Source organism: Taurulus bubalis (genome assembly GCF_910589615.1).
Source record: "Taurulus bubalis genome assembly, chromosome: 19".
In the NCBI taxonomy this organism is placed as follows: Eukaryota; Metazoa; Chordata; class Actinopteri; order Perciformes; family Cottidae; genus Taurulus; species Taurulus bubalis.
Window position 1 is genome coordinate 21838556 of NC_136607.1, and position 19192 is coordinate 21857747.

The window sequence follows — 19192 nt, forward strand, 5'->3', positions numbered from 1 at the left end:
GAAGCTGCCGCAGCGTGACGAGCCTCTACAGCGCCACGGTGTCTCCGGTGAAGGACGCCTACCGGCCGAGTGCCGCCGGCAGGGCTCCTCTCAGGGCGCTCTACGACCTCCTCATCGCGCCCATGGAAGGGGTGTGTGTCCACCTGCACGGCCGCATTCCATTCCTTCTCACCTTGTATCTTCCTTTACCTGAACCCTTTTCTCTTCCTTTACCTGAACCCTTTACCTGAACCCATTTATCTTCCTTTACCTGAACCCTTTTCTCTTCCTTTACCTGAACCCTTTTCTCTTCCTTTACCTGAACCCTTTACCTGAACCCTTTACCTGAACCCATTTCTCTTCCTTTACCTGAACCCTTTTCTCTTCCTTTACCTGAACCCTTTTCTCTTCCTTTACCTGAACCCTTTTCTCTTCCTTTACCTGAACCCTTTACCTGAACCCATTTCTCTTCCTTTACCTGAACCCTTTTCTCTTCCTTTACCTGAACCCTTTACCTGAACCCTTTTCTCTTCCTTTACCTGAACCCTTTTCTCTTCCTTTACCTGAACCCTTTTCTCTTCCTTTACCTGAACCCCTTTCTCTTCCTTTACCTGAACCCTTTACCTGAACCCTTTACCTGAACCCTTTTCTCTTCCTTTACCTGAGCCCTTTACCTGAACCCTTTTCTCTTCCTTTACCTGAACCCTTTACCTGAACCCTTTACCTGAACCCTTTTCTCTTCCTTTACTTGAACCCTTTTCTCTTCCTTTACCTGAACCCCTTTCTCTTCCTTTACCTGAACCCTTTACCTGAACCATGTTCTCTTCCTTTACCTGAACCCTTTTCTCTTCCTTTACCTGAACCCCTTTCTCTTCCTTTACCTGAACCCCTTTCTCTTCCTTTACCTGAACCCTTTACCTGAACCATTTTCTCTTCCTTTACCTGAACCATTTTCTCTTCCTTTTCCTGAACCCTTTTCTCTTCCTTTACCTGAACCCTTTTCTCTTCCTTTACCTGAACCCTTTACCTGAACCCCTTTCTCTTCATTTACCTGAACCCTTTACCTGAACCCTTTTCTCTTCCTTTACCTGAACCCCTTTCTCTTCCTTTACCTAAACCCTTTACTTGAACCCTTTACCTGAACCCCTTTCTCTTCATTTACCTGAACCCTTTTCTCTTCCTTTACCTGAACCCTTTTCTCTTCCTTTACCTGAACCCCTTTCTCTTCCTTTACCTGAACCCTTTTCTCTTCCTTTACCTGAACCCTTTTCTCTTCCTTTACCTGAACCCTTTTCTCTTCCTTTACCTGAACCCTTTACCTGAACCCTTTACCTGAACCCTTTTCTCTTCCTTTACTTGAACCCTTTTCTCTTCCTTTACCTGAACCCTTTTCTCTTCCTTTACCTGAACCCTTTTCTCTTCCTTTACCTGAACCCTTTACCTGAACCCTTTTCTCTTCCTTTACCTGAACCCTTTACCTGAACCCTTTACCTGAACCCTTTTCTCTTCCTTTACCTGAACCCCTTTCTCTTCCTTTACCTAAACCCTTTACTTGAACCCTTTACCTGAACCCCTTTCTCTTCCTTTACCTGAACCCTTTTCTCTTCCTTTACCTGAACCCTTTTCTCTTCCTTTACCTGAACCCTTTACCTGAACCCTTTTCTCTTCCTTTACCTGAACCCCTTTCTCTTCCTTTACCTGAATCCTTTACCTGAACCCTTTACCTGAACCCTTTTCTCTTCCTTTACTTGAACCCTTTTCTCTTCCTTTACCTGAACCCTTTACCTGAACCCTTTTCTCTTCCTTTACCTGAACCCTTTTCTCTTCCTTTACCTGAACCCTTTACCTGAACCCTTTTCTCTTCCTTTACCTGAACCCTTTACCTGAACCCTTTACCTGAACCCTTTTCTCTTCCTTTAGCTGAACCCCTTTCTCTTCCTTTACCTAAACCCTTTACTTGAACCCTTTACCTGAACCCCTTTCTCTTCCTTTAACTGAACTCTTTTCTCTTCCTTTACCTGAACCCCTTTCTCTTCCTTTACCTGAACCCTTTACCTGAACCCTTTACCTGAACCCTTTTCTCTTCCTTTACCTGAACCCTTTACCTGAACCCTTTACCTGAACCCTTTTCTCTTCCTTTACTTGAACCCTTTTCTCTTCCTTTACCTGAACCCCTTTCTCTTCCTTTACCTGAACCCTTTACCTGAACCATTTTCTCTTCCTTTACCTGAACCATTTTCTCTTCCTTTACCTGAACCCCTTTCTCTTCCTTTTCCTGAACCCTTTACCTGAACCCTTTTCTCTTCCTTTACCTGAACCCCTTTCTCTTCCTTTACCTGAACCCTTTACCTGAACCCTTTTCTCTTCCTTTACCTGAACCCTTTTCTCTTCCTTTACCTGAACCCCTTTCTCTTCCTTTACCTGAACCCCTTTCTCTTCCTTTACCTGAACCCTTTACCTGAACCCTTTTCTCTTCCTTTACCTGAACCCTTTACCTGAACCCTTTTCTCTTCCTTTACCTGAACCCTTTTCTCTTCCTTTACCTGAACTCCTTTCTCTTCCTTTAGCTGAACCCCTTTCTCTTCCTTTACCTGAACCCCTTTCTCTTCCTTTACCTGAACCCCTTTCTCTTCCTTTACCTGAACCCTTTACCTGAACCCTTTTCTCTTCCTTTACCTGAACCCTTTTCTCTTCCTTTACCTGAACCCTTTTCTCTTCCTTTACCTGAACCCTTTACCTGAACCCCTTTCTCTTCATTTACCTGAACCCTTTACCTGAACCCTTTTCTCTTCCTTTACCTGAACCCCTTTCTCTTCCTTTACCTAAACCCTTTACTTGAACCCTTAACCTGAACCCCTTTCTCTTCCTTTACCTGAACCCTTTTCTCTTCCTTTACCTGAACCCTTTTCTCTTCCTTTACCTGAACCCTTTTCTCTTCCTTTACCTGAACCCTTTACCTGAACCCTTTTCTCTTCCTTTACCTGAACCCCTTTCTCTTCCTTTACCTGAACCCTTTACCTGAACCCTTTACCTGAACCCTTTTCTCTTCCTTTACTTGAACCCTTTTCTCTTCCTTTACTTGAACCCTTTTCTCTTCCTTTACCTGAACCCCTTTTTCTTCCTTTACCTGAACCCTTTACCTGAACCCTTTTCTCTTCCTTTACCTGAACCCTTTGCCTGAACCCTTTTCTCTTCCTTTACCTGAACCCTTTTCTCTTCCTTTACCTGAACCCCTTTCTCTTCCTTTACCTGAACCCTTTACCTGAACCCTTTACCTGAACCCTTTTCTCTTCCTTTACCTGAACCCTTTTCTCTTCCTTTACCTGAACTCCTTTCTCTTCCTTTACCTGAACCCCTTTCTCTTCCTTTACCTGAACCCCTTTCTCTTCCTTTACCTGAACCCTTTACCTGAACTCCTTTCTCTTCCTTTACCTGAACCCCTTTCTCTTCCTTTACCTGAACCCTTTTCTCTTCCTTTACCTGAACCCCTTTCTCTTCCTTTACCTGAACCCTTTACCTGAACCCTTTACCTGAACCCTTTTCTCTTCCTTTACCTGAACCCTTTTCTCTTCCTTTACCTGAACTCCTTTCTCTTCCTTTACCTGAACCCCTTTCTCTTCCTTTACCTGAACCCCTTTCTCTTCCTTTACCTGAACCCCTTTCTCTTCCTTTACCTGAACCCCTTTCTCTTCCTTTACCTGAACCCTTGTGTCTTCCTTTACCGGTTCCTTACCTGTCTGCAGGGCCTGATGCACAGCAGTGGCCCCGTGGGCCGGCACAGGCAGCTGGTGCTGGTGCTGGAGGGGGATTTGTACCTCATCCCGTTCGCCTTGCTCAAAGGCAGCTCCTCCAACGAGTACCTGTACGAGAGGTTCAGCCTCCTCTCCGTGCCGTCCTTAGGCAGCCTGGGAGCCGCCAAGGTAGAGTCAGGTTCATGATACGAAGGGTTCTTAACAGTTTAAATACGCAACGGAGGCTTTATCTTATTAGATTTCTGCTTATTTTCATACATTTCCACAACATAAATGTGAATGTTGGATGAAGTCAGCTTCAAAATTATTGTTTCATTTTGTCAAAGGTTTTTACAGAAGGAGTTTTGGATATCTCTTTGATAAATAACATTAAACAAATCTATTTCCTCCATGTTTTAATACTAAATGAGCCCTTCGTCGTACGTCTTCATCGGGCGAGTCCATATATGGGCCTCTGGTGTGATACAGCAAAAACAACGGCACATCCTGGCCTTACAAGTCAATATAAGTTTTTCATGTTTATGACACTATTCCATAATAAATGTGAACAGTCTGGAGAGCACCCAGAGCTTTAAAAAACCTCACACAGATACTCCTTACATATAGATTAGTATAGTATTTATTAGATAGTTATATATTAAGCGTTAATTAATATAGTTACGATAAGAAAAAAACACTTTTAGTTGTTTGTTTTTTTAGAAATGTTTTCTGTAATTATAGCTTTTTAAATTATTCAAATAGACTTTGGGGTTGAGGAGATATTTAGTATTTAGTTGAATGAAAACCATTTGCAATTTTCGCCATTAAATAGCGAAATAGCTGGGCAGAAAAGGGTACATGAGGTTATGAATGTGTGAACAAACCCCTCTGCATAAACCCTCAGAATGCATGTATGAATGAAAGAGTAAAGTGTGAACAAACCTCTTTAAAGAGACGTTACACACATTCTGAAGAGTGTTATGAAATGTTGTGTTTAAATATGCAGATGAGGCCTTATGTAATGGTAACTTTTGGTGAATTTAAGACAAATCTACAGATGCAAACAGACAAAGTAGTAAAATAAATGTTTGTTATTGATACACCAAAAAAAAATAACCCTAACCCACCAGAAAACTGTAGTAAATCTCTGTAAACATGTGACCTCTGACCCGCAGCCTCAGCCTCGCCGCGGCGGGCCCTTCCCGGGCTCCGACGGCGGCTCGGTGGCCACGGTGGTGGGGGCCCCCCGGCTGCCCTCCTCTGTGATGGACCGCTGGCTGTGGGGCCCCTTGCCCTCGGCCCAGGACGAGGCCCTGTGGCTGGGCGAGCAGATGGGCTGTCGGCCGCTGACCGGCGCCAGCGCCACCAAGGAGCGCGTGCTCGCGGCCCTCGGCCAGGCCGAGTGCGTCCACTTCGCCACGCACGTCTCCTGGAAGCTCGCCGCCTTGGTTCTCGCCCCCAGCAGCCAGGAGGGGGAGGGGCCGCGCGGGAGGAGGTTGACGTCCCGGGACCAGAAGACCCGGGGTTCGCGACTCAGAGGGCCGGACGACCACGACGACGGCACGAGCGAGGACGGGGAGAGTGTGTGTGACGCGGACAGCGTGTGTGACGGCCCGCCGCTCCACGACTTCCTCCTCACCGCCGCGGACATCCTGGACATGCGCTTGACCGTCAAACTGGTGGTCCTGAGGTACGCTTCTAGTGGAGTCAGCATTTCTCTAGAAGCCCCGTGAGGCTCCAGCTGACCTCTGACCCCTTCCCCCCTCAGGTTGTACCCGGAGTCCGGCAGCAGGGCGACGGCCGACGGGGTGGTGGGTCTGACCCGGGCCTTCCTGGCCGCGGGGGTGCAGTGTGTGTGTGTGTCTCTGTGGTCGGTGCCCGTCGCCGCCTCCAAGCTCTTCACACACAGCTTCTACGCCGCGCTGCTCAGCGGCACCAAGGCCAGCGCGGCGCTGACGGAGGCCATGAAGGCCCTGCAGAGCAGCAAGCACTTCTCACACCCCTCCAACTGGGCCGGTGAGAGACACACACACACACACACACACACACACACACACACACACACACACACACACACACACACACACACACACACACACACACAAAGGAATGTGGCCTAAACCACTTTTAAATAAACTAAAAGGACTCAATCTAGTGTTTGCATGTCTTTCTTTAATGTGTGTGTGTGTGTGTGTGTGTGTGTGTGTGTGTGTGTGTGTGTGTGTGTGTGTGTGTGTGTGTGTGTGTCCAGGCTACATGCTGGTGGGCGCTGACGTGAAGCTGAACAGCCCCATGTCTCTGGTCTCTCAGGCCCTGGCTGACATCCTGCAGCACCCGCAGCGGGCGAGGGACGCCCTCAGGGTGCTGCTGCACCTGGTGAGGTCACACTGCTCACCTGCACCTGTCCGTCACCCGTTTAACACCCCGAAGCCACGCCCACTAGCTCTCTGCCACAGCGCGTGGTTTTATTAGAGGTAGTACACGCTTGAGGTATCTCAGAGGGAAATATTGTACTTTTTACTCCACTTCCCTTTTATTTCTGGTAGTTAGATGTTATCTTACAGAACATATTAATATTCTAATGAGAGAATACTTTCACTACATTTCCCTGATCTTCCTTTCCTTTGCATTGGATTATATATAAATATGACTAAATGCATTTGATGAAGAGTTGAAATAATCCAGATCGTTCCTTTCAGAATATTAACACAACTGTTAATAAAACAAATGTTTTCATTCCACTTAAAATATTTAAAATCTTTCTTCTGACCACTTTTATTTATTTTACCTGTAAAAGGAAGTTATTTATAAAAAGAAAAATGTTGAATTACTTTTCAACACTTTGAGCTTCAAAGTCTGTATGAAATGTGCTTTTGGATGGACCAGGACTATTGATCCGGTCGGTTGATCTCTTTCTCTTCTTTCTCTTCTTTCTCTTCGTTCTTTTCTCCAGGTGGAGAAATCTCTGCAGCGCATCCAGAGCGGCCAGTGCAACCCGATGTACACGTCTCAGCAAAGCGTGGAGAACAAGGTGAGCGAGCCGCTCCTCCATCAGCCCTTCCTCCATCAGCCCCCCCTCCGTCAGCCCCTCCTCCATCAGCCCTTCCTCCATCAGCCCCTCCTACGTCAGCCCTTCCTCCATCAGCCCCCCCTCCATCAGCCCCTCCTCCATCAGCCCCTCCTACGTCAGCCCTTCCTCCATCAGCCACTCCTCCATCAGCCCCCCCTCCGTCAGTCCCTCCTCCATCAGCCCCCCCTCCATCAGCCCCTCCTACGTCAGCCCCCCCTCCATCAGCCCTTCCTCCATCAGCCCTTCCTCCATCAGCCCTTCCTCCGTCAGCCCTTCCTCCATCAGCCCTTCCTCCATCAGCCCTTCCTCCATCAGCCCTTCCTCCGTCAGCCCCTCCTCCATCAGCCCTTCTTCCATCAGCCCATCCTCCGTCAGCCCTTCCTCCATCAGCCCCTCCTACGTCAGCCCTTCCTCCATCAGCCCCCCCTCCATCAGCCCCTCCTCCATCAGCCCCTCCTACGTCAGCCCTTCCTCCATCAGCCACTCCTCCATCAGCCCCCCCTCCGTCAGTCCCTCCTCCATCAGCCCCCCCTCCATCAGCCCCTCCTACGTCAGCCCCCCCTCCATCAGCCCTTCCTCCATCAGCCCTTCCTCCATCAGCCCTTCCTCCGTCAGCCCTTCCTCCATCAGCCCTTCCTCCATCAGCCCTTCCTCCATCAGCCCTTCCTCCGTCAGCCCTTCTTCCATCAGCCCATCCTCCGTCAGCCCTTCCTCCATCAGCCCCTCCTACGTCAGCCCTTCCTCCATCAGCCCATCCTCCATCAGCCCTTCCTCCATCAGCCCCTCCTCCATCAGCCCTTCCTCCATCAGCCCTTCCTCCGTCAGCCCTTCCTCCGTCAGCCCCTCCTCCATCAGCCCTTCCTCCATCAGCCCTTCCTCCATCAGCCCCTCCTCCGTCAGCCCTTCCTCCGTCAGCCCCTCCTCCATCAGCCCTTCCTCCATCAGCCCCTCCTCCATCAGCCCTTCCTCCATCAGCCCTTCCTCCGTCAGCCCCTCCTCCATCAGCCCTTCCTCCATCAGCCCCTCCTCCATCAGCCCCTCCTACGTCAGCCCTTCCTCCATCAGCCTCTCCTCCATCAGCCCCTCCTCCATCAGCCCTTCCTCCGTCAGCCCCTCCTCCATCAGCTGCTCCTCCATCAGCTGCTCCTTCATTAGCCCTTCCTCCATCAGCCCCTCCTCCATCAGCTGCTCCTCCATCAGCCCTTCCTCCATCAGCCCCTCCTCCATCAGCCCTTCCTCCATCAGCTGCTCCTCCATCAGCCCCTCCTCCATCAGCCCCTCCTCCATCAGCCCTTCCTCCATCAGCTGCTCCTCCATCAGCCCCTCCTCCGTCAGCCCCTCCTCCATCAGTCTCTGCTCCCGCATCACCACCTCTAATGACCTCTGTTGCCCCCTGAAGGTCGGCGGCGTCCCCGGCTGGCAGGCGTTCCTGTCCGCGGTGGGTTTCCGGCTGGACTTCTCCGTCGGCGGCGCCGGTCCTCCCGCGGCGGTTTTCTTCCCCACGTCGGACCCCGGGGACCGGCTGCAGCAGTGCAGCGGCACCCTGCAGGCTCTGCTCGGTACGACCGGGCCCTCCATGGCCACAGAGACTCTGCACCTGCAAAGCTCTGACCGCTTCACGGAGACGGAGTCACTAATAACCCTCTGCTCGTCTCCTCAGGTCTCTCTCCTCCGGCTCTGCAGGCGCTCTGTAAGCTGGTCACCGTGTCCGAGGCCGGGGAGCCGCTCATTCACAAGGTGCGGCGGCCATGTTGCTTTCTAGTGGCTCGTTCATACCAGTAGTGGAAGAAGTACTCAGGTCCTGTACTGAAGTAAAAGTACACAACAATGTAGAATACTCCATTATACTAGAGTCCTGCTCTCTTTGTTTAAAGATACAGTACCTTTAAATCCTGTTAAAGTACAGTACTTGAGTAAATGTACTTAGTTACTTTCCACCACTGGTTCACGCCTACAGACATGTGTGTATATATATATATATTTATATATATTTAGTATTATGTTATGCATGTGAGGGTGTAGATCAGGGGTGTCAAACTCATGTTAGTGAAGGGGCCGTATGCTGCCCAATTTGATCTCAAGTGGGCCGGACCAGTAAAATCACAGCATATTAACGCATACATAATGACAATATTTCTCTATGTTTAAATCTTTGGTGAAGGTTTTTGGATGATAAACCCTATTTTAAGGTATTTTTACAATAAACTAGAAACATAAAGACCAAAAATTCAGACATCAGCCCACTGTTTACCTGCCTGGGCTCTCCTCTGCAGATTCCCTGCAGTTGAGCAATATGTATAGTAATGTCAGTGGTCTAATGAATTCTGACTCTGGGTCAATGTATAGCCAAAAATTCATATCACGGTATTTTGTAAGATTCTGGCGGTTTCACGGTATATCACGGCATTTTTTTTCCAAATAAACACATTAATTTATTGACGTCGTAAAGGACCGCCATCGTTATTCACCATCGTTATTCACCACTCGCTCGCTACTGGCCAGCAGCTGTTTTGATTGGTACATAGGGTGCTAACCTGGAGGGATTTAGGACCCAGGGGGTTACCTTGATACTAGTGGCGCATGCGAGGCCGTAACGACTATTGTCATTCTCCAGCCGGCAGCAACATTTAATGTTTACAGTCACAGATACGTGTACAGCGGTCTGAGCTGCTTACGTCTCACGGATATAAGTTGACTCAGGGTGTGCAAGACATGACATCGCCAAAAGGCATGATGGGTAAAGCCCGCCCACTGTGCTGCACAGGAAAAGACTTCTTCCTTCACAAGAAAAGTCTTCCTGTGTGGGCGGTGCCATTTACCCAGCATGCCTTTTGGCGATGTCATTTTTTGCACACCCTGAGTCACATGAGTTAACATGAGACGTAAGGAGCTCGGTCCGCTGCTCCTTCAGCTTCTAGCTGTGACCATTAAATGTTGTTGCTGCCAAACAGCAGCGACCGGTATGACGGGATGTGAACAATTCATACCGTAGCACAACTGAGACTGTATACCCGCGGGCCAGACTGGACCCCCTGGCGGGCCGGATCCGGCCCGCGGGCCGTATGTTTGACACCCCTGGTGTAGATGAAGCAGAAACACTCTACAGACAGTCTCTGATCAATAATCTATAATAGTCATGGAGCTGCTGTCTGCGCTTCATGATCAATAATCTATAATAGTCATGGAGCTGCTGTCTGCGCTTCATGATCAATAATCTATAATAGTCATGGAGCTGCTGTCTGCGCTTCATGATCAATAATCTATAATAGTCATGGAGCTGCTGTCTGCGCTTCATGATCAATAATCTATAATAGTCATGGAGCTGCTGTCTGCGCTTCATGATCAATAATCTATAATAGTCATGGAGCTGCTGTCTGCGCTTCATGATCAATAATCTATAATAGTCATGGAGCTGCTGTCTGCGCTTCATGATCAATAATCTATAATAGTCATGGAGCTGCTGTCTGCGCTTCATGATCAATAATCTATAATAGTCATGGAGCTGCTGTCTGCGCTTCATGATCAATAATCTATCATAGTCATGGAGCTGCTGTCTTGCTCGATCAGCTTCTGCTGTCTGCATTCCAGCAGCAGAGAGTTTTAAAAGGTTCAGATCCCTGTCGAGGTTCACGTCCTCGAATGCGTCGCCGTGCGCCGCTCGTGCGCATGGAGGCCGTCGTCGTCGGTAACCAACCACTAAACTGTGTTTCCTCCTCTCTGTACGCACCCTCAGGCGGTTAGGAGCATGGTGGCGACGGTGAGTGTTGATCCAGACGCCGACTCCGCAGCGCTGGCCGGGCTCCAGAGTGACGCGTGTGTTCTCTCCCCACAGCTCCACCAGGTGCTGGTCCAGCTGCAGGCGGGCGACCGGGACCAGGACTTCTCTCTGGCGCCCATCCAGGTGTCCATCGGCGTGCAGCTGTGGAGGCTGCCGGGCTGCCACGAGTTCCTGGCCGCGCTCGGTGAGTCCTCCGCCCGCCGGCCTCTGTGTTGCTGAGGAGGAGCTCAGAGGAAACAATAAGCATCCATGATGAATGAGAGCATATTGCTGCTTATGAAATACATGCATATGGGAGGAAGTATTCAGATCCTCTACTGAAGTAAAAGTAGAAATACTACACAGTAAATTACACAACACTTTGGACCATTTTCTAATGAGGTATCCTCTCTTTCTTTCATAATGACAGTAAGGCTTCATCACTGGTTGTTACATCACATCTTAAGGCTTCAGAGTCGTTATCAAGGACAGTTTTTGTGTCACCAGGTTGAAAAGATTTTTAATGCAACTGTGGCCTTGTTTATTGCATGCCTGTCTTTCAATCAGAGGGTCGGTGGCTCGAGCCCCGGCTCTGCTCGTCCATGTCGTTGTGTCCTTGAGACTCTTAACCCTAACTGCTCCCGTTGCTATGACTACGGTGTAGAGAGCAAACATGTGAGTCTCTTTGGATAAAAGCGTCAGCTAAATGAAATGTAATGCATCCGGAGGAATGTTCACACTTTAAACCTGAAAGTGCTGCTGGACATTTTCATTTGAGAGTTTATAGCTGATTATACTTAAATGGAAATACAATAAAATACACACCACATGCACCTTTTTCCATCTGCACGTCAGAGTTGGAGGAATGAATGATCATGAAATGGAAAGTACTTGTAAATGTACTGGGTGTAATGTACTTGGTGTAATGTACTGGTTGTAATGTACTTGGTGTAATGTACTGGGTGTAATGTACTTGGTGTAATGTACTTGGTGTAATGTACTGGGTGTAATGTACTGGGTGTAATGTACTGGTTGTATTGTACTGGGTGTAATGTACTTGGTGTAATGTACTGGTTGTAATGTACTGGGGGTAATGTACTGGTTGTAATGTACTGGGTGTAATGTACTTGGTGTAATGTACTGGTTGTAATGTACTGGGTGTAATGTACTGGGTGTAATGTACTGGGTGTAATGTACTGGTTGTAATGTATTGGTTGTAATGTACTGGGTGTAATGTACTGGGTGTAATGTACTGGTTATAATGTACTGGGTGTAATGTACTGGTTGTAATGTACTGGGTGTAATGTACTTGGTGTAATGTACTGGGTGTAATGTACTGGTTGTAATGTACTGGTTGTAATGTACTGGGTGTAATGTACTGGTTGTAATGTACTGGGTGTAATGTACTTGGTGTAATGTACTGGGTGTAATGTACTGGTTGTAATGTACTGGGTGTAATGTACTGGGTGTAATGTACTGGTTGTAATGTACTGGGTGTAATGTACTGGGTGTAATGTACTGGGTGTAATGTACTGGTTGTAATGTACTGGGTGTAATGTACTGGTTGTAATGTACTGGTTGTAGTGTACTGGTTGTAATGTACTGGGTGTAATGTACTGGTTGTAATGTACTGGGTGTAATGTACTGGTTGTAATGTACTGGTTGTATTGTACTTGGTGTAATGTACTGGGTGTAATGTACTGGTTGTAATGTACTGGGTGTAATGTACTGGGTGTAATGTACTGGTTGTAATGTACTGGTTGTATTGTACTGGGTGTAATGTACTTGGTGTAATGTACTGGTTGTAATGTACTGGGGGTAATGTACTGGTTGTAATGTACTGGGTGTAATGTACTTGGTGTAATGTACTGGTTGTAATGTACTGGGTGTAATGTACTGGGTGTAATGTACTGGGTGTAATGTACTGGTTGTAATGTATTGGTTGTAATGTACTGGGTGTAATGTACTGGGTGTAATGTACTGGTTATAATGTACTGGGTGTAATGTACTGGTTGTAATGTACTGGGTGTAATGTACTTGGTGTAATGTACTGGGTGTAATGTACTGGTTGTAATGTACTGGTTGTAATGTACTGGGTGTAATGTACTGGTTGTAATGTACTGGGTGTAATGTACTTGGTGTAATGTACTGGGTGTAATGTACTGGTTGTAATGTACTGGGTGTAATGTACTGGGTGTAATGTACTGGTTGTAATGTACTGGGTGTAATGTACTTGGTGTAATGTACTGGGTGTAATGTACTGGTTGTAATGTACTGGGTGTAATGTACTGGTTGTAATGTACTGGTTGTAATGTACTGGTTGTAGTGTACTGGTTGTAATGTACTGGGTGTAATGTACTGGTTGTAATGTACTGGGTGTAATGTACTGGGTGTAATATACTGGTTGTAATGTACTGGGTGTAATGTACTTGGTGTAATGTACTGGTTGTAATGTACTTGGTGTAATGTACTGGTTGTAATGTACTGGTTGTAATATACTTGGTGTAATGTACTGGTTGTAATGTACTGGGTGTAATGTACTGGGTGTAATGTACTGGTTGTAATGTACTGGGTGTAATGTACTGGGTGTAATGTACTGGTTGAAATGTACTGGGTGTAATGTACTGGGTGTAATGTACTGGTTGAAATGTACTGGGTGTAATGTACTGGGTGTAATGTACTGGGTGTCGTCTCAGGGTTGGACCTCTGCGAGGTGGGTCAGGAGGAAGTCCTGCTGAAGACGGGGAAGCAGGCCAGCCGGCGCGTCATGCACTTCGCCCTCCAGTCCCTTCTGGCCCTGTTTGGTGAGAACCATTCCTGCTGTTTATTACAGAGTAATGTTGCTTATGAACCAGTAAATGATGATCTAGCTTCAATAACACGTCTTCTTTGAGAAGAGAGGAAAGACAACATTTAGATTTCTCCTAAATTCACCAGAAGTTACCAATACATGAATAATGCCTCATAGCATATTTAAACACAACATTTAAGTAAACTACAAAAAAGAATAGTCTTAATATCAGTAATAACCTGGTGAAGTTTCATTCTTAATGCTTTATTTGATAAGGGGACAGAGTCATTTAAGGTTTACTATATGCTTTGTATTTTCATTGTTAGTTTAAATACTACATTTACTCACTTTTTACTGTTTACACCCAGATTTCACTAAATGTTTGTCATGACATTTGGTTTAAAGTCATGAAATGCACTGGTCACACACAAAAAAAATAAAATGAGTGATATCTATGAGTTTATTTTTTTACCTGCTCACCTGTCGCGTCTTCCTCCTCCTCCTCCTCCTCTTCCTCCTCCTCCTCCTCCTCTTCTTCCTCCTCCTCCTCATCATCTTCCTCCTCCTCCTCCTCCTCCTCTTCTTCCTCCTCCTCCTCATCATCTTTCTCCTCCTCTTCCTCCTCCTCCTCCTCCTCCTCCCAGACTCCACGGAGCTCCCCAAGCGTCTGAGCATGGACAGCTCCTCGTCCCTGGAGTCCCTGTCCTCCTCCCAGTCGGCCTCCCAGTCCTCCCAGTCGGCCTCCCAGCCTCACTCCTTGCCCCTCTCCTTCGGGTGCTACCCCCCCCAGCCCTCCTTCCTGCCCCCGGTCTGCCCAGACAGCCTCTCCTGCGACGCCATCTCCGTCTACAGCCTCAGCTCGCTCGCCTCCTCCCTCAGCTTCCTGTCGCGGCCCGAGCCGGCGGGCAGCGACGTCATCAGCCAGCGCTCGCACCACCAGGTGGAGCCGGAGAGGCCTCGCGGCGGTGGGGGGGCGGGGCTCTACGCGCCGCAGCGCCACCCGGGCGGCCTGTCGAGAGGTCGACTGACCAATCACGGAGGAGGAGGAGGAGGAGGAGGAGGAGGAGGGGAGGAGGAGGAGTACGAGGGGTTCTCCATCATCAGCAGTGAGCCGCTGGGGCGAGGGAGGAGGGAGTGCGACACGCTGCCTCTCCCCGCCGGACGCCGGCACGCCAGAGGCGGCGCCGGGAGAGCGTCAGCCGGGGGTCACGGGTACCCGGCCACGATGTCCTCCAAGGGGAGCATCAGCACGCCCACGTCTCCCATCAAGGCTCCGCCCCCGCCACCGCCGAGGGCCGCCGCCAAGCAGGAAACGTAAGTCCGCTGTCACGCTGCGTTCACACCGAAAGCGTTGAGAATTATTCGCACAAGTAGATGCATAAGTAAGTACATGCAAAGTCTTTGTATGTACATACAAAGCAATGCGCAGACGAATGGTTGCAGACGGATAATATTGTGAACCCAGACACGGTGGCGTTTGATGTTCCGACACCATGGAAAAGCCACGCCCCCTTTCTGACGCGAAAAGGCGAATGACGCGAATTTACCACATAAAGTCGAGCGAGTAAACTCAGACCAAAAAGTTTTTCTTTTGGTGTGAACACGGCATTCGTGTCGGAAGGAAGCGCCAGGTGGATTATCGTGAGGTAACCTGAAGAGACGGCCTGACTTTTCCTCTTCCACGTGCAGCAGAATTACAGTTCTTTACGTTATGTGCAGAACAATTACAGAGAACGTCGGTCATGAAAACGCTTCTTATTAAATACGTTTACGAAGAAGAATCGCGCAGGAAAAAATTCGAATCTGAGACGTAAAATAGTGCAGAAATCAAAATAGTCATGTAAAAGTCATGTAAATCCAGTTAAAAGTCATGTAAATCCCTGTCAGAAGTGTATGAACTGTCTTCTGTCCGCAGCGCTCCTGCTCAGCGGTCGGCCGCGGGGAAGGCGAGCGGCTCCGAGTCGGACCAGTCCAGCACCGAGACCGACAGCACGGTGAAGTCCCAGGAGGAGCGTCTGGACCCGCAGGAGCTGGCCCAGAAGATCCTGGAGGAGACCCAGAGCCACATGCGGGCCGTGGAGAGCCTGCAGACGGCCCCGAGGACGGCGTCGAGGTCGACTCCCACCACGCCGTCCTCGACTCCCGCCGGCGGCGGGGCGCGAGGCTTTCAGTCGTCGGCGAGCAGCGCGTTCAGCCGGCCGCCCAGCCGGGCCGGCATCAAGCCGCCGGCCTCGTCCCCGCCGGCCTCCTCCCCGCTCTCGACTCGGCCCAAACCGCCGTCCCGCTGCTCGTCGCTGCAGAGGATCGGCGGCCCGGCTCCCTCGTCTCCCTCCTCCTCCTCGCCGTTCCCCGCGAGGCACCCCACCTCGCCCTCGCGCTCCCCGGCCGATAGCGCCCCGTCGCCGGCCCTCTCCTGCTCCTCCGCGGGCTCCGTCTCCTCCCCCAGCCCGACCGACACCCCCGAGCTGCGCCGGTCCAAGCGGGACCACAGAGTCCAGGCGGTCCACGACCTGAAGACCTTCTGGGCCAACGGCGCCGGCCAGAAACACGAGCTTCCCCTGGGCGGCAGCGCCAGGATGAGCACGGTTCAGAGGGACGTGTTGGGGCTGATGAACCTCTCGCCGAGACGCGAGACCGTGGGCAAAGACGCAGAGGGGTCGGCGGGTCAGGGGTCGGCGGTTCAAGGGCCTACGGCCCCCAAAGGAGGCGTCAAGCTGCCCTCGGGCAACGGGTTCAAGTTCCTCTCCCCCGGACATTTCTTCCCCTCCTCCAAGTGCTGAGGGTTCTGGGATCTTCTTCTTCTGTCGTCCTCGGTGTTTGTCCTTCGACAGAATATGACCGCCATGTTTGTTTTTGTAAAGCAAAACCTGCTGATTTTAACAAAGTACTGTTTCATACTGACGGGGTTTTTAAACGTGTAATTGTTTGTTGGTGACGAGATGTTTTGATGCCGGTGCCTTCTGGAGAGGACGAGACGACTTCTCAGGGGACGAGACGACCTCTGAGAGGACGAGACGACCTCTCAGGGGACGAGACGACCTCTCAGGGGACGAGACGACCTCTGAGAGGACGAGACGACCTCTCAGAGGACGAGACGACTTCTCAGGGGACGAGACGACCTCTCAGGGGACGAGACGACCTCTGAGAGGACGAGACGACCTCTCAGAGGACGAGACGACCTCTGAGAGGACGAGACGACCTCTCAGAGGACGAGACGACCTCTGAGAGGACGAGACGACCTCTGAGAGGACGAGACGACCTCTCAGGGGACGAGACGACCTCTCAGGGGACGAGACGACCTCTCAGAGGACGAGACGACCCCTGAGAGGACGAGACGACCCCTGAGAGGACGTTGAGTCTCTGGCTTTAGTCTCTGTCTCTCTCCATATCTCCTTGTGTCCATGTCCATGTCTCCTTGTCCATGTCTCCTTGTCTATGTCTCCTTGTCCATGTCTCCTTGTCCACGTCTCCATGTCTCCTTGTCCTCGTCTCCACGTCTCTGTCTCCATGCCTCTATGTCTCCATGTCCATGTCTCCTTCTCTGTCTCCTTCTCTGTCTCCTTGTCTCCGTCTCCTGCCTGAGAACATTTCCCGTCCCCTTAAATGCTCGCTATACGTTACGCTGAACGCTATACGTCGGTTTTGATCTTGATTTATTTGTGTATTAATTATTGTTGAACGTCACCACGATTGCTGTTGTTCACTCTGTAAAGAAAGCCGTGTTTTCCAGTCATCGCGACACATTTTATACAAAGACGATTGAAGGAAGACTGAGGACAAGGTTTTGATATTTTGTACTGAGCTGAGTCTGAATGTGTGACGTCACACGGCTCCGTCAGGCCTCCCGGACTTTATAACGGACGACTTCTGCAGCGGTGCCAGACTCATATTTAGAAATATTGAAAGACGTGGACAAATAAAAATGTTCCTTTCCTTGTTTTTGGTTTCATAATCAATTCTCTTTCCACTCATAATAAACACAGTATTCTAGAAGTAGTAATATTCATCTGAAGCTCCCTCTGATCTGGTGGAAAAGAACTAAATACATTCACCCAAGTATTGTACTTAAAAGGCACTTTTTCGGTACTTGTACTTTCTACTCCACAACATTTCAGAGGGAAACGTTGTACTTCTTACTTCACAATTTGAATTAAATTGCTAGATTTGCTAGTTACCGTAAAAGTCAAGTTATAAGCCGCTTCTACTTCCGGTGGGTGTCCCCGCTGTAGCAAGCTAGCAGCAGCGCAAGCTAGCAGCAGCGCAAGCTAGCGCTGCTGCTGCTGCTGCTGCTGCTGCTAGCTCCCTGCTGCCCGAGTCGGGTGTCGAGCCGGGGCTGGTCCCGCTACCTTCTGCGGTTGTCGGGGAGCTAGCGGAGAGCTAGCTGGAGCGCTAGCTGGCTACAGCGGGAAGCTAACGGGGACACTGACCGAAATTAGTAGCGGCTTGTAACCCGACTTCTACGGTACTTTATATATTTATATTTTACACAACATGAGATCAGTTAATGAAATATGATAACTTGCAGAATCTTTGCACATGTGAGTATCACTAAAATCATAATAACTCTTACTGGATAATTTATACAAAAGTCTGTGTATTAAACTATTTAAATATAATATTTTGTCCTCACGCATCCACATTATGTGTAAATCTGTGTTTGTTGTGTCAGATAAACATTCTACCCCTTAATGGCAGTATTTCTGCCGAGTATCAGATAAAGTTTTAGTACTATAATACTGTGTATAATGTTTCCAATAACTCCAGAGAAGTGAAGTCCCGCAGGACGCAATCACTTTATTTATTTAGTTGATTTAAAAACAACAATTTTTCTTTTTTTTGAGAGATGAAGAGCCAAGATGGCGGACACTTTTCTTCGACACAAGTAAGTTTTAAACTAGCAAACAGTATAAGAAGCGTTTAAAATGTTGATGCATCGATGATCACGATCCAAAAATCAAGACAACATTCTGTGTGAAGTATTTATATAAATACTGCATTTGATTTACGATAGAGATTTGATAAGTGATTAGCTGGTAGAAGTTTATGATTGTTAAAAATAATTGTTTTAAATCCTGAGATCAGTTAGAAAACTTTTTATTTTTTTTATATTTGTAATGAAATAATTCCAACATAAAAGATCATTAAAAACCTATTTTGACATATTCTTGTTTATATATATATATATATACAATTTAATAATAATTTAATACATTTGTTTGTACTTAATTAAAAAAGGTACTCAAGGCACTATATGTATATAAATAAATATATATAAATATGTGTAGGATTTGCATAAACATTTGATCAAAGTAATCATATTTCAGAATCACAATCAAAGTAAGTAAGAACTCAGATCTTTTACTTAAGTAAAAATAGTAATACCACAGTGTATAAATACCCTGTTAAGTAAAATTTGAAAATCCTACTTGCTTAAAGGTACGAGTATTAGCATTAAAATACACTTAAAGAACGAAAAGTAAAAATACTCTATTATGCAGAATGTTATATATTACATATATATAGATTATAATTATCAATGCATTAATGTGTTCACTTTAATGTTGCAGCTGGTAAATCTGGAGGTCATTTTGATTACTGGGTAACTTAATCAATAATATGATATATACATTAATTAGCCTTAATAATCTGAATTTAATCCGCATGATGACAAATAAATGTAGTCAAGTAAACAAAAAAAACATGATATTGGCATCCAAAATGTAGGAGTTGCATGAAATGGAAATAGTGTATTTATTGTGGCTTTTCTTTATTTCTTTCTTTCCATCCAGTGTCTCTAGTTAAGTAAATATAGAATGATATCAAAGTCAGTAAATCACATTGTCTAAAAAGGTTTTAATTGTTTC

At 47.9% G+C, this 19192-nt stretch overlaps 1 protein-coding gene across 1 annotated transcript in view; it reads left to right on the top strand.

Moving 5' to 3' along the window:
- The window catches only part of ttc28 (tetratricopeptide repeat domain 28), a gene marked incomplete at both ends in the record, with an annotated part of 114238 nt that extends 98130 nt beyond the window's left edge, over nucleotides 1-16108 (top strand). Inside the window, 12 exons of the mRNA XM_079235284.1 lie at nucleotides 2-131; nucleotides 3723-3899; nucleotides 4886-5400; nucleotides 5479-5726; nucleotides 5962-6086; nucleotides 6664-6741; nucleotides 8180-8339; nucleotides 8441-8517; nucleotides 10613-10742; nucleotides 13234-13341; nucleotides 13973-14642; nucleotides 15244-16108. Of these exons, the coding sequence (XP_079091410.1) occupies nucleotides 2-131; nucleotides 3723-3899; nucleotides 4886-5400; nucleotides 5479-5726; nucleotides 5962-6086; nucleotides 6664-6741; nucleotides 8180-8339; nucleotides 8441-8517; nucleotides 10613-10742; nucleotides 13234-13341; nucleotides 13973-14642; nucleotides 15244-16108 (3283 nt within the window). The remainder of the gene's footprint in view (nucleotide 1; nucleotides 132-3722; nucleotides 3900-4885; nucleotides 5401-5478; nucleotides 5727-5961; nucleotides 6087-6663; nucleotides 6742-8179; nucleotides 8340-8440; nucleotides 8518-10612; nucleotides 10743-13233; nucleotides 13342-13972; nucleotides 14643-15243) is intronic.
- Between the last annotated feature and the right edge of the window lie 3084 nt (nucleotides 16109-19192).